This window comes from Notolabrus celidotus, chromosome 4 (genome assembly GCF_009762535.1).
Source record: "Notolabrus celidotus isolate fNotCel1 chromosome 4, fNotCel1.pri, whole genome shotgun sequence".
NCBI classification, from domain to species: Eukaryota; Metazoa; Chordata; class Actinopteri; order Labriformes; family Labridae; genus Notolabrus; species Notolabrus celidotus.
Genome location: NC_048275.1, coordinates 209875 through 224602, shown reverse-complemented (window position 1 = coordinate 224602; position 14728 = coordinate 209875). Strand labels below are relative to the sequence as shown.

Sequence of the window (14728 nt, the reverse complement as noted above, 5' to 3'; positions counted from 1 at the left end):
GGGGGAGATGTGAGGAGATGTGAGGGGATGTGTGGGGATGTGAGGAGATGTGGGAGATGTGAGGAGATGTGGGGAGATGTGAGGGATGTGAGGAGATGTGGGAGATGTGAGGAGATGTGAGGAGATGGGGAGATGTGAGGATGTGAGGGGATGTGGGGGATGTGAGGAGATGTGGGGAGATGTGAGGAGATGTGGGGAGATGTGAGGAGATGTGAGGAGATGTGGGGAGATGTGAGGAGATGTGGGGATGTGAGGGGATGTGAGGAGATGTGGGGAGATGTGAGGAGATGTGGGGAGATGTGAGGAGATGTGGGGAGATGTGAGGGGATGTGAGGAGATGTGGGGGATGTGAGGAGAATTGGGGAGATGTGAGGGGATGTGAGGAGATGTGAGGGGATGTGAGGAGATGTGGGGAGATGTGAGGAGATGTGGGAGATGTGGGGAGATGTGAGGAGATGTGAGGGGATGTGAGGAGATGTGAGGGGATGTGAGGAGATGTGAGGAGATGTGAGAAGATGTGGGGAGATGTGAGGAGATGTGAGGAGATGTGAGGGGATGTGAGGGGATGTGAGGAGATGTGAGGGATGTGAGGAGATGTGAGGGGATGTGAGGAGATGTGAGGAGATGTGAGATGTGAGGGGATGTGAGGAGATGTGAGGGGATGTGAGGGGATGTGAGGAGATGTGAGGGGATGTGAGGAGATGTGAGGGGATGTGAGGAGATGTGGGGAGATGTGAGGGGATGTGAGGAGATGTGGGGAGATGTGAGGAGATGTGGGAGATGTGGGGAGATGTGAGGAGATGTGAGGGGATGTGAGGAGATGTGGGGAGATGTGAGGAGATGTGAGGGGATGTGAGGGGATGTGAGGAGATGTGAGGGGATGTGAGGAGATGTGAGGGGATGTGAGGAGATGTGGGGAGATGTGAGGAGATGTGGGGAGATGTGGGGAGATGTGAGGAGATGTGAGGGGATGTGAGAAGATGGTGGGGAGATGTGAGGAGATGTGAGGGGATGTGAGGGGATGTGAGGAGATGTGAGGGGATGTGAGGAGATGTGAGGGATGTGAGGAGATGTGGGGAGATGTGAGGAGATGTGGGGAGATGTGAGGAGATGTGAGGGGATGTGAGGAGATGTGGGGAGATGTGAGGAGATGTGAGGGGATGTGAGGAGATGTGAGGAGATGTGGGGAGATGTGAGGAGATGTGAGGGGATGTGAGGGGATGTGAGGGGATGTGAGGAGATGTGGGGAGATGTGAGGAGATGTGGGGAGATGTGAGGGGATGTGAGGAGATGTGAGGGGATGTGAGGGGATGTGAGGAGATGTGAGGGGATGTTGAGGAGATGTGGGGAGATGTGAGGAGATGTGAGGAGATGTGGGGAGATGTGAGGAGATGTGAGGAGATGTGAGGGGATGTGAGGTAATGTGAGGAGATGTGAGGGGATGTGAGGAGATGTGAGGAGATGTGAGGGGATGTGAGGGGATGTGAGGAGATGTGAGGGGATGTGAGGGGATGTGAGGAGATGTGAGGGGATGTGAGGAGATGTGAGGAGATGTGAGGAGATGTGGGGAGATGTGGGGAGATGTGAGAGGATGTGGGGAGATGTGGGGAGATGTGAGGGGATGTGAGGAGATGTGAGGGGATGTGAGGAGATGTGAGGAGATGTGGGGAGATGTGAGGAGATGTGAGGGGATGTGAGGAGATGTGAGGAGATGTGGGGGAGATGTGAGGAGATGTGAGGGGATGTCAGGAGATGTGAGGACATGTGAGGAGATGTGAGGAGATGTGAGGAGATGTGAGGGGATGTGAGGAGATGTGGGGAGATGTGAGGGGATGTGAGGAGATGTGAGGGGATGTGAGGAGATGTGAGGAGATGTGAGGAGATGTGGGGAGATGTGAGGAGATGTGAGGGGATGTGAGGGGATGTGAGGGGATGTGAGGAGATGTGGGGAGATGTGAGGAGATGTGGGGAGATGTGAGGGGATGTGAGGAGATGTGAGGGGATGTGAGGGATGTGAGGAGATGTGAGGGGATGTGAGGAGATGTGGGGAGATGTGAGGAGATGTGAGGAGATGTGAGGAGATGTGAGGAGATGTGGGGAGATGTGAGGAGATGTGAGGAGATGTGAGGGGATGTGAGGTAATGTGAGGAGATGTGAGGGGATGTGAGGAGATGTGAGGAGATGTGAGGAGATGTGAGGAGATGTGAGGGGATGTGAGGAGATGTGAGGAGATGTGAGGGGATGTGAGGGGATGTGAGGAGATGTGAGGGGATGTGAGGAGATGTGAGGAGATGTGAGGAGATGTGGGGAGATGTGGGGAGATGTGAGAGGATGTGGGGAGATGTGGGGAGATGTGAGGGGATGTGAGGAGATGTGAGGAGATGTGAGGGGATGTGAGGAGATGTGAGGATGTGGGGAGATGTGAGGAGATGTGAGGGGATGTGAGGAGATGTGAGGAGATGTGGGGAGATGTGAGGAGATGTGAGGGGATGTCAGGAGATGTGAGGACATGTGAGGAGATGTGAGGAGATGTGAGGAGATGTGGGGAGATGTGAGGAGATGTGAGGAGATGTGAGGAGATGTGGGGAGATGTGAGGAGATGTGAGGAGATGTGAGGAGATGTGAGGAGATGTGGGGAGATGTGGGGAGATGTGAGAGGATGTGGGGAGATGTGGGGAGATGTGGGGAGATGTGAGGAGATGTGAGGAGATGTGAGGAGATGTGGGGAGATGTGAGGAGATGTGAGGAGATGTGAGGACATGTGAGGACATGTGAGGAGATGTGAGGAGATGTGAGGAGATGTGAGGAGATGTGGGGAGATGTGAGGAGATGTGAGGAGATGTGAGGAGATGTGGGGAGATGTGAGGAGATGTGAGGAGATGTGAGGAGATGTGAGGAGATGTGGGGAGATGTGAGGAGATGTGAGGAGATGTGAGGAGATGTGAGGAGATGTGGGGAGATGTGGGGAGATGTGAGGAGATGTGAGGAGATGTGAGGAGATGTGAGGAGATGTGAGGGGATGTGAGGAGATGTGAGGAGATGTGAGGGGATGTGAGGGGATGTGAGGAGATGTGAGGGGATGTGAGGAGATGTGAGGAGATGTGAGGAGATGTGAGGAGATGTGGGGAGATGTGGGGAGATGTGAGAGGATGTGGGGAGATGTGGGGAGATGTGAGGGGATGTGAGGAGATGTGAGGAGATGTGGGGAGATGTGAGGAGATGTGAGGGGATGTGAGGAGATGTGAGGAGATGTGGGGAGATGTGAGGAGATGTGAGGGGATGTGAGGAGATGTGAGGAGATGTGGGGAGATGTGAGGAGATGTGAGGGGATGTCAGGAGATGTGAGGACATGTGAGGAGATGTGAGGAGATGTGAGGAGATGTGAGGAGATGTGGGGAGATGTGAGGAGATGTGAGGAGATGTGAGGAGATGTGAGGAGATGTGAGGAGATGTGGGGAGATGTGAGGAGATGTGAGGAGATGTGAGGAGATGTGAGGAGATGTGAGGAGATGTGGGGAGATGTGGGAGATGTGAGGAGATGTGAGGAGATGTGAGGAGATGTGAGGAGATGTGAGGAGATGTGAGGAGATGTGAGGAGATGTGAGGAGATGTGAGGGGATGTGAGGAGATGTGAGGAGATGTGGGGAGATGTGAGGAGATGTGGGGAGATGTGGGGAGATGTGAGGAGATGTGAGGAGATGTGAGGAGATGTGAGGAGATGTGAGGAGATGTGAGGAGATGTGAGGAGATGTGAGGAGATGTGAGGAGATGTGAGGGGATGTGAGGGGATGTGAGGAGATGTGAGGGGATGTGAGGAGATGTGAGGAGATGTGAGGAGATGTGAGGAGATGTGAGGAGATGTGAGGAGATGTGAGGTGGTGCAGCAGGTCATATTCATGTCAGCAGATTAGATTTTGGGGGGATGACGTTTACATCATGTGACTGGTGCGGTCATCATGCACATAGTGAAGCAGCTTTGTACTCTTTTCAGCACCATGTTCTTTTTCCACATATTGGTTACCATGAATATGTCAAACTACAGGTAGCATTGATATAAAGGGAACCACTGTTAGCTCATCATGGGACTGACCCTGCCAGAACTGGTCCAACAGAAGAACCTGTATTCAGGGGCAGCACTCAGATGAACTAATGAGGACACTTCATCTTTAAACCTTTGAATGTTCATCACAGGAGGATCTGAGTTACCTGTACACGTGCTGCGGATGATGCAGTGGTCGATGATGGGGCTGCAGTTGACCGTGATCTCCAGGCAGTGGTGTGCGTTGTGGTGCTGAGCGGATTTATCATCAGGGTTAAACTACAGCAGAGACATAAACAGTTATTAATGCAGCTGTGGTCCACATTAACTCAGGACATTACAGTCAGTGGAGAAATCTTTAAGATGATTGATGCACTATGAGCCCATGAGGAGAATATCATCTCACCCTGATGGTCATGTATCCCACGTAAGCGTCTTCTGAACCCTCCATGAACACAAACGTGGAATCTCTGGTGTTCTCGATGATGACCTTCTCTGCTACTTTCCCCGGAGCTTCAAAACAAGCCGAGAGGTCAGAAACAGGAACGCACACATTTAAACTGGGACATTTAAACGGGGACTATGAGATTAAACATACCCGCTCCGATCATGGTGATGGGCGACTCGATGTAGATCCATTCATCCGTGTAAATACCAGAGTGGACGAATATCAGGCCGTCAAAGTGAGGCTCCTGACCGCCTCCGAGCGCGTCCTCGATGGTGTCATAGTACTGGAACGATCACAGAGAGTCAGGTGAGCGAGTGCATCGTTAAAGTGAAGGAGATAAAAGAGGACTTGGTGGAAACATCACTTACAAACATGTTATCTCTCCCTTTGTATCTGGCAGGATTACTGTAGAAGTGCTCTGCAAAGCCGGGCTTCACGTGGGCTCCTTTATACTGAGAGACAAACACAGAGGAGGAGTTTCAACAAGAGGAAGAAGAAGTCATGACCAGAAGAATCCTAGACATTTAAATAACTGCATCTATGTTTTCAAGGGGTGTAATGATTCATCCACTACATCGATTTATATTCCTATGATCCGACTACATCCATCTGTGCTCGGCTAGTTGATCTAACATTGTTTTAAAAGGTAATAAATCATGATATGAATGGAGTCGTTGTTAAAAAGAGTCATTACACCCCGACTATCATCACAGATATCCACCATACAGATAATGAGAGCAGAGTGAACGTCCTGAAGACTCTGAAGCTGTTCTCTTAACATCATGATGAAATCAAAATGAACTGTTTATTCCACGTGAGTTTCTCACCAGCTGCTGGAAGCTTTCTTTCCACGGGTTGGGCTGCTCGTACTCTTCAGGGTTGATCTGGTAAAACTTCCCCGCCTCAGGGTGCATCATGGGTCGTGTGTATTCAAACACTTCCATGTACAGCCTCTTCCTGAAACACAGAAACAACAACAACCATTTAAATCTCCATTCTCCAGAAGCTCTTCTGACGACGGAGAGAAACCGTCTCCATGTTCACGCCAGAACTGGATGGTCGATTGAATTATGAGGAGAAAGGATGCACAGAGGAGCTGCAGTAGTTTGTCAGATACTCTGATAATCACTGCATGATGAAAGTCACTTTATAAAGCAGATAGGTCAGACAGTTGTTGGTTTGTGCTTCTCAAATGTCAGGATTTAATGCTTTGGATCAGGAAGTGATTGGCATCAGACGAGAGAGCAGGAAGTGTTTTATTTTACTATAAAAATAATTAGCTGATGCTTGTTGCAGCCAAAATGTCTGCACTGGTAGTGAAGACTACAGCACGGTGTATTCATGCAGGATATTTTCATAAGCTAATAAATACACATGATATTTCAACAGATTGTAAAACAGGTTCATTTTTATACTTTCAATTCATCAGGAGTATTCTGTTTCTGATCACTGAAGACAAGCAGATATCTGTCTTGATGCTCTACATTCAGTAAAACTTTCAGATCCATCCATCCATCCATCCATCCATCCATCCATCCATCCAACCATCCATCCAACCATCCATCCATCCATCCATCCATCCATCCAACCATCCATCCATCCAACCAACCATCCAACCATCCATCCAACCATCCATCCAACCATCCATCCATCCATCCACCCATCCATCCATCCAACCATCCATCCATCCATCCAACCATCCATCCATCCATCCATCCAACCATCCATCCATCCATCCACCCATCCATCCATCCAACCATCCATCCAAGAAGAACAGTGACTCACCAGAGGATGGGATCATTGGCCAGCTCACTGAAGCGTTTGCACACACACGCAGCGCGGCACAGGTCCTGCTCCAACAAGTACGAGAAAATCTTCAGCACCACCTCATCAGGAAGTTTCTCCTGTAAATACTGCTCAGCTGGAGCCGCTGGAGGAAGAGGAGGAAGAGGAAGGTACCTTTAGAATAATGTGTTACAGAAGCAGCACAAACACCACTAACCCAAACTGTCACAGCCTCAGCAGGGACAGATTTCTGCAGAGATCCGTCTCTGAGGAGAAATGTTGGTCTCAGTGAACAGCAGAAGATGCTCTATAATTAGGAACATTAGGGTGACCATGTGTAATTATACTGCATATTCTTCTGACAGTAATAACTGCTTCTCTTTTATACTGAATTATAAATCAGAGTTGTGAAATGACATTCCCTTTTTGGGGATTTGAACTCATTTTGCTTTTTAAAAGAAACAGAGCCATGAGGAGAGGAACGGCAGCTTCTGATTCTTTGTGTTTTATAGATAATTTAAAACATGTATGAAGTTCATTGGGTGTTAAATACTGCAGTTTAGTAAAGCTGGTATACACTGAGTGTAAACATGTTTAAAAGCAGACTGAAGAGCTACCTCTTCATTCTTATAAGAGTTTGATTTATCTACACTTATTTTACCAACATATAATGCTTTTTGTGTCAGTGAATAAAATGTCTCAGGTTCGGGTCGGGCCTCAGGTTTGGGGTTGGGCCTCAGGTTTGGGGTCGGGCCTTAGGTTCGGGTCGGGCCTCAGGTTTGGGGTCGGGCCTTAGATTTGGGGTGAGGCCTTAGGTTTGGGGTCGGGCCTCAGATTTGGGGTCAGGCCTCAGATTTGGGGTCAGGCCTTAGGTTCTGGGTCGGGCCTTAGATTTGTGTGAGGCCTTAGGTTTGGGGTCGGGCCTTAGATTTGGGGTGAGGCCTCAGGTTTAGGGTCAGGCCTCAGGTTTGGGGTCAGGCCTTAGGTTCTGGGTCGGGCCTTAGATTTGGGGTGAGGCCTCAGGTTTAGGGTCAGGCCTCAGGTTTGGGGTCAGGCCTTAGGTTTGGGGTCGGGCCTTAGATTTGGGGTGAGGCCTCAGGTTTAGGGTCAGGCCTCAGGTTTAGGGTCGGGGTTGGGATTAGGATGGCCGGGGTCTTTCTTAGATCTTTTTCTTAATATATTCTTTTTAAGTTGTTCTTATGTAAAACACTCTGTTACAATGTCAGAGTATGAAAAGTGCTTCATTAATGAAGTCTGGTTGATTGATATAAACAGTCAGATTAAATAAATCATGCAGAAACACGGCGCTAATCTCTGCATGAACCTTTCTAAAGGATTCTAAACTCAGTGGCAGCAACAGTTTGATCTACTGATGTTCATCACAAGGCCTAAATAAGATCAGACTGTAACTTCATCTACAGGGACCGGATATTTCCCCGTGTGACACACGGTTCACACTTCTTGGGTTAACAGACACATCGGTGTAAAAACGGCTGTACTCGTTTTTAGTGTTTGAGTTATTAAAGTTTTCGGAGGAACCAGACGACGTGACCTTTTACTTTGACACCACAAAACCAGAACCAAGAGTCACGTAACAGAGCAGACATCTCTCTGAGAGCTGCTGAACTGAGAGAGAGATTTACAAACACTTCAAGTGTTCAGAAATAATGACTCATCAGAGAGGAGAAGACGACTTCTCTCAGACTGTCCTCCCAAACAAGACAGAGAGTGAAAGTAAGGCAGAGGCTCTCACTCAGAAAGTGAAACTTCAAGTCTTAATATTAGCAGAGATATTCATGTTCTCATGTGTAAACAGCAGCATGTCACACACAGCCCAGAGCAGGAGGAACTACCTCCTCACTCTGCTCTCATCGTACTGAAGGAGTCTCACTGAAATGCCTCCGCTGATGAAGCACCTTTGTGGAATGTGTTCCTCGTTACCTGGTAAGTCTTGACATTTCCCCGAAACTCTGGGACGCTTAGGTCGGTGTCCAAAGTTCTCTGTGGCTGAAGTTGAAGCGCCCTGCAGAGATAAAAAGAGGCAGAGGAGACATTTCAACAAGGGGTCCACCAATATCTGTTTTCAATGTCTGATCAATAGAGAGGAGGTCAGCTGATGACTGAGACATGATGCAGATATTCTATGGAACACCAGAACACCTGGAGTTTTTCTATAGATTCCACGACTGATGTTTACATCAGAGGAAACATTAAACTTCTTTATTCTGTCACATCAGAATTAAATCAAACACGAGCCGGTTACTGTGTCAGATTTGAGACGCTCATTGATGGAGGGGAAAGTGTGATCACACAGAGAGACGATGGTGACGGAGGACATTTATAGATGCAGAGTGTAAAATGTGCAGAAGGGAAAGCTCATTGCTCGACAGCAGCCACACATCTACAGACATGTTTCTTTTTTAATCGACCTCATGAGTTCAGGTATCGGTGGATTGTTTCAAAATGCAATCAATCGATCTGATCTCTAATATCAACATTATGAGTTATTCTGTTTCATCAGGGATCAATGATCTTTCCGGATGTCAACACGTACCTCCATGTTTGTCTTTGTCGGGCACACTGTTCTCTTGGGTAGAGACTTTCTTCTAAGTTGGTAGGGACTATTCTGAGCTCCTGGACCGGATTCTTCTGCGACCATATCTGCAGGAACGTCCTCATCTGCAAATTAAGAAATCCAAAACAACACAATGAGCTTTGCTTTCAATCAACTGGACATGCTGCACTGTTACAGCAGACATAAATACAAGGGGTTATTATGTACAGCTTCAAACATCCTTTATAAGTCTGCTGGATGTCCTGAGTTAACACTATAAAGAGGAAGTATAAGTCAAGTCAATGTATGTTATATACATTAAAGGTTAAGTGTTCACAGTCAGTTCAATGATCAGCATGTCGCCTTCCTACCCCACAAAAACAATAGTGATAATAAATGAGTGACAACACATGATAAGACACAGCAATAAAACACTACAATAACAAACAGTTGGCACACAGAACATCACATCTAATGTTATTGTTGTTGTTAGTCGTAGATTTGTAGAAACGTATTCATACATTTATCAATTCTTTAAAGCAGCAAGACACCGGAGGCAATCACTCAAATTTGATCACACATCTTAAATACTAAAGAAGTGAATCAATTACATCATAACTTTGAATTAATTCACAGATCCTGTCATGATGTGATTTAATCAAGAATAAAAATCCACCCTGAGCTCAACCATACATCTATTTATAATGTCATTTACAGGGAGGCATGGGGAGCTGATAGACACCCAGATGGGAGATGCTTGTTGCTCTGGTTGCAATGGTGACTCTCCCAGTAACCACTACAAACACTGTGTAACACACTGGTCTCATGGAAGTCCCTGTATCAAGTCCACTGCATATATATAGGCTTAATGTTGGTAAACAGGAGAGTTAGAAACTGGACCAATGATGAATTTGATATGTGGACATCTGGACGTCCGGCCATGACAGAATAGATTAATTATATTAACATTATAACTCAAATAGTTTGCATCCCTTTATTTGATGCACGTCAAAGAGTGTTTATTCATATATCTGTGTTTATGAATGTACAGGATATGTATCTCTATGCACTTGCAAGTAGCCACTGCAATCATTCTTAATGTGGGTATGAATCAAAGCAGGAGTGGCACTAAAACATCTGAATAACAGTGCATTTTTTATTAATGTAAATACCCAAAGTTAAGGTGTGCTTAAATTGACATTCTTGCACTTAGATGCACGTGTCATATAGAATAAAATGTGCTTTAAAAACGACATTATTTCTCTAGTTTTCCCATGTTTACAATCCCTTCTGTCACATTCAGTGCATTATGTTACTTCAGGTTATGTTTCCCATTCACATGTTAAATTTAAAGCACCACTTTAAATATTACTGATCCATACCCTCATATTTAATGTCTCTTTTGTGTAAGGTTATGGTAACTGTGATTTAAAAAATCATAGTATTTAATGTTTACTTTTGAATTATGGGAACTATCCGTCCACAGCTTGTAATATTACACCATCTGCTGTCACACATCTCTACATAAATAAATACACTATTATAAATTACAACAGTAATGTTTCTACATCCATAGACTTATTTTAAAAAAGCATTGGGAGCTCACAGGGGCAATAAAAGGCTGAGGGGGGTTTAAACACCAACACGCAGATAGCTAGCCTGACATGCTAATCATGCGTTCACGTGCTGTCAGGAAAATCGGACAATTTGGGTTCCTACTGAGAATATTAAAATAATGGTTCCCTTGAATGGGGACACGCAAAATGTTAACTTTTAAATTATTAACCTATGCAAAATTAACTTTTTTTTCATTTTCAACTTGTATTGTTTATGGTGTTGTAAGCACGTTGTTGCCTATTTCTTTCTTTATCAGTGAACAGAAGGCTGTTCATCTTCCAAACATGCTAGCTAACATTCACAAAAAGAAAATTAAATTACACAACAAAAAACACTATTTTAACATTTTCAAGAAATAGACGAGAAAACACATTCCCACTATTAAACATCCAAACCCTCTAATGTTTGTGAATATTATATCATCTCTGAATCCTTTAACGTGTTTATCGTAGATTCAGTGTTATTTAGAAATGTAATATATATATATATAAACACTACATCATCTCTGCGTTTAGTGGATAAAGTTTGTAAATATCACATAAAAGCAAGTGAAAACAATGAAATCCCTACAACAACTTCCTACATCTGAAATCTCCGAGCATCCGATTAGTATCTGAATGCAGCATAATAATAACAGCTAGGTTCCATTAGCATGCTAAGATAACTGGGAAACCCACTTTGTGTTCCCTTCTCTGTGTTTGTCACCCGTGGAAAACACAGCGTGTGTTTCTCTCTGCATAATGTCACCATAATGAAAGGTTGGCTCACATGTGGAGTAAGAACCAGCGGGGGTATGAGGTCAGACTCCAGAAGGCAGGCCGACTCGGGGCTAAATCCAAGCAAAACAAAGCGCGGCCTACAATGCTACAGAAGCCTCGGTGTTTCCTGGGTTACATAGCGTCACTTTGGAGCTGCTGTTAGAGCCGCAGTGTTCCCTCGGAACGTTGCCTTTATGTGCGTACTAAGCATAGCCAGCCTAGAGACCAGTCCCTCAGCAGAACACGACTCAAACCTCACACCAGGGTTACATAAGAGGCTAAGGAATGCTAAGCTAGCCCGGCTAACATCACCTCTCTCCTGGAGGTTCCTCTCCGGCTGCACCGGGCGCGGCCTCGACACTCTCCGGGGTCTTCTGCTAACGTTGCTGGCTCTGACGGAGTTCATTTGCGGGGTTGAGAATGTAGAAAGAACCGTGGAAGCCTTCCCAGCAGCAGAGGGTCTCCTCCGGATCCACAGTCTATGTGTTTGTCTCCTGCTCTGCACGGTGAGCCATGTTTGTAGTCGTTGCTCCTGAAGAACGGACCGCCGTGTGTTATTCCCGTTCCCCTGCACTGGTGTTACGTCTGTCCCCGATCCTCTGAAGCAGGAGGAGCCAGACCAGACCAGGTCCTTCAGACCTCATCACATGGGAGGACCTCCTAGCTCTACTCAAAGCCCCACCATTCAACCATCTGTCATCAAACACAGTTTATTTACACTGGAAGAATTTACCTTTTTGTTTATTTAAGATATAAACAAATATTATGCATGCAGAAAAAAATACAACTACAGTAAAGGAAGTAGGTCAACATGCAATAATAATACAAAGCAGAGTGGTACAGTATCTAACATGACCTACACAACAATACATACAAATACCTCAACTAAAAAAACATTAAATCTGATAACATCAATTCAACTGTGCAACAAACAATAATACAACATTTACATTTACTCCCCTGAGTGAGCTGGAAGAATATTAATTTAATAAAGACAATAAATAAAAGCACAATTAATAATAATAAACAACGTCAGAGAGACAATGTTATACAATACAGAGTGGCAGTGGTGTACTCAGAGGGGGGAAGTGCCCTCAGTGGATTCTGTTGTATTTATTTATTATTTAAAAGGACCATACATATTAATTAACACTTCTGTAAATATGCCAGAGTTAGCCAAAAGGCTAGTTTACATCCGTAGTCCCTTGCCAGATGTTAAAAAGGCTCCCTCAAAAGATCAAAATTAAACAAAGATAAAATAAAAACAGTATGTTTAGAAAAAAACACAGGACAAAGTAGTTGATAAAACATTAGGAATTGTCTTCTCTGGTTCCCTTTCAGTGGAAAAATTATGAAAAGGTGCTCTCAAATCATTAAAATACAATAAATACATGTGCAATTAATAAAACAACGTCAGCTGGACCATGCAATAATAATACAATGCATAGTGGTACACAACAATACATAAAAATACCTTAACTAAAATTACATTAAAGTCTGATAACATAAATTCAATTATGCAACAAATAATAACACAACATTCACGAGACACTAACCTATACTTTTCTGAATGAGCTGATTAATATTATTATTAATTATTAATATTAATACGAATGTTAATATTAATAATTATAGTAATAACTTGATTTATATAGTGCCTTTCAAAACAAATTAAAAAGCCCTTAACAAACATTTTTTAAAGCAGTGAGCAGTAATTAGGAACATATTATTATCCAACAGAAGTATTAAAACAAGCATCAAAGCAATAAACCATAAAATCATTAAATAATAAAAACACATGTTTCCCTAAGTCATTACTGTTAGACAGAAATGTTATGGATAGGCTACAATGGTAACATGAACCCTGCTGGGATGAGATCTAAACCAAGGGGTGGATGAGCAAACAGTTGGTAACATGGAGGCTACTACTGACTTTGCACTTTCACTGTCAAGGCTTTAAGAGGTAAGCTCATCAGGAGCCCCTGGGTAACTTACATGGTCACATCCAACAATGAAGACATCCTTTTTTTAAATAGTGTTGCAAGAAAAGAAAATAATAATGGACTATAATGTTTTTATATCCACTGTGTTTCTATTTTGTTTCTTTTATTGTGTCTTTTATTGTGTGCTATTTGTGAAGTGTCTTTGAGTTCTGTGAAAAGCGCTATATAAATAAAATGTATTATTATTATTTATTATTATTATAATGGTAAAACTGTTTGGCCCGGGACTCAAACCCAGAGCATGAGGGGTCCGTTTCTGATAACAAGTCCTCACCAGGTGAGCTAAACTGGTGTTGCTTTGTCTTGGGAGGCGACACACATTAAACTTAGAGGCGTTAGAAAGTGAGATAATCAATACTTCCCCTTTCAGTTAAATGGTCTCTGAAGCTTTGAAATGAAGGCATCACAGGTTGATTTAATCACATATTCATGGCAGAGACTGTTAGCGATACTTCCGTATGGATGCATTCACCGTCTATGCCAGCGGGAACATTTCAAGGGTTTAGTGTCTTGCTAAAGTCCACAGCTGAGGATTGAACTTCCAGCTCTCTGATCAAAAGATAGCCAGCTCTCCTCCTGAGCTACAGCGCCCCTGATCTTTATCTATGTTTCCATGGGAGGAACTTTCCCCAGAGACCAGGGAACATGAGGGGAACCTATGCCCACAGAGAGGACCAGGGTCTGATATCATTCTGAAAAACCTTATTTGGATTATAGGTGTTGCTTTTGTTTATTTCAGGGTTCAGGGTTCATGGTTCAGGGTTCAGGGTTCAGGGCTCAGGGTTCAAGGCTCAGGGCTCAGGGTTGAGGGCTCAGGGTTCAGGGCTCAGGGTTGAGGGCTCAGGGCTCAGGGTTGAGGGCTCAGGGCTCAGGGTTGAGGGCTCAGGGCTCAGGATTCAGGGCTCAGGGCTCAGGGTTGAGGGCTCAGGGCTCAGGGTTCAGGGCTCAGGGTTGAGGGCTCAGGGTTCAGGGTTCAGGGCTCAGGGTTCAGGGTTCAAGGCTCAGGGCTCAGGGCTCAGGGTTGAGGGCTCAGGGTTCAGGGCTCAGGGTTGAGGGCCAGGGTTCAGGGCTCAGGGTTGAGGGCTCAGGGTTCAGGGTTCAGGGTTCAGGGCTCAGGGTTCAGGGTTCAAGGCTCAGGGCTCAGGGCTCAGGGCTCAGGGCTCAGGGCTCAGGGTTGAGGGCTCAGGGTTCAGGGTTGAGGGCTCAGGGTTGAGGGCTCAGGGTTCAGGGCTCAGGGTTCAGGGCTCAGGGCTCAGGGCTCAGGACTCAGGACTCAGGGAGGACATTGAGATTGGGCCTGGGTGTAAATATGTTGCACTGTAATATCAATCCAATCCAGTAGGTGGCAGTAATGTGCAAGTTATTGATGTGAACCGCCATAAAACCCCAAGAGGAAGAAGAGTCCGTCACTCTTTCTTTAGGGGGCCTTTAATGGAAACAGCTTCTGTTGGTCTCTCAGGTTCTCATCATAAACCTCCTCCTCCTGATACTAATGAATCTTCTTTACATGGTGCCAACTGAAGT

At 45.2% G+C, this 14728-nt stretch overlaps 1 protein-coding gene across 1 annotated transcript in view; it reads right to left on the bottom strand.

The window, feature by feature from the left end:
* LOC117811792 (F-box only protein 11-like) overlaps positions 1 to 11865 on the bottom strand; it is a 14854-nt gene extending 2989 nt beyond the window's left edge. The window contains exons 1-9 of the mRNA XM_034682265.1: positions 11514 to 11865; positions 8827 to 8951; positions 8214 to 8295; positions 6273 to 6417; positions 5315 to 5444; positions 4856 to 4939; positions 4638 to 4770; positions 4446 to 4552; positions 4207 to 4318 (exon numbers count right to left, since the gene is read on the bottom strand). Of these exons, the coding sequence (XP_034538156.1) occupies positions 4207 to 4318; positions 4446 to 4552; positions 4638 to 4770; positions 4856 to 4939; positions 5315 to 5444; positions 6273 to 6417; positions 8214 to 8295; positions 8827 to 8951; positions 11514 to 11607 (1012 nt within the window). The 5' untranslated portion in view covers positions 11608 to 11865. The remainder of the gene's footprint in view (positions 1 to 4206; positions 4319 to 4445; positions 4553 to 4637; positions 4771 to 4855; positions 4940 to 5314; positions 5445 to 6272; positions 6418 to 8213; positions 8296 to 8826; positions 8952 to 11513) is intronic.
* Positions 11866 to 14728: the final 2863 nt, after the last annotated feature.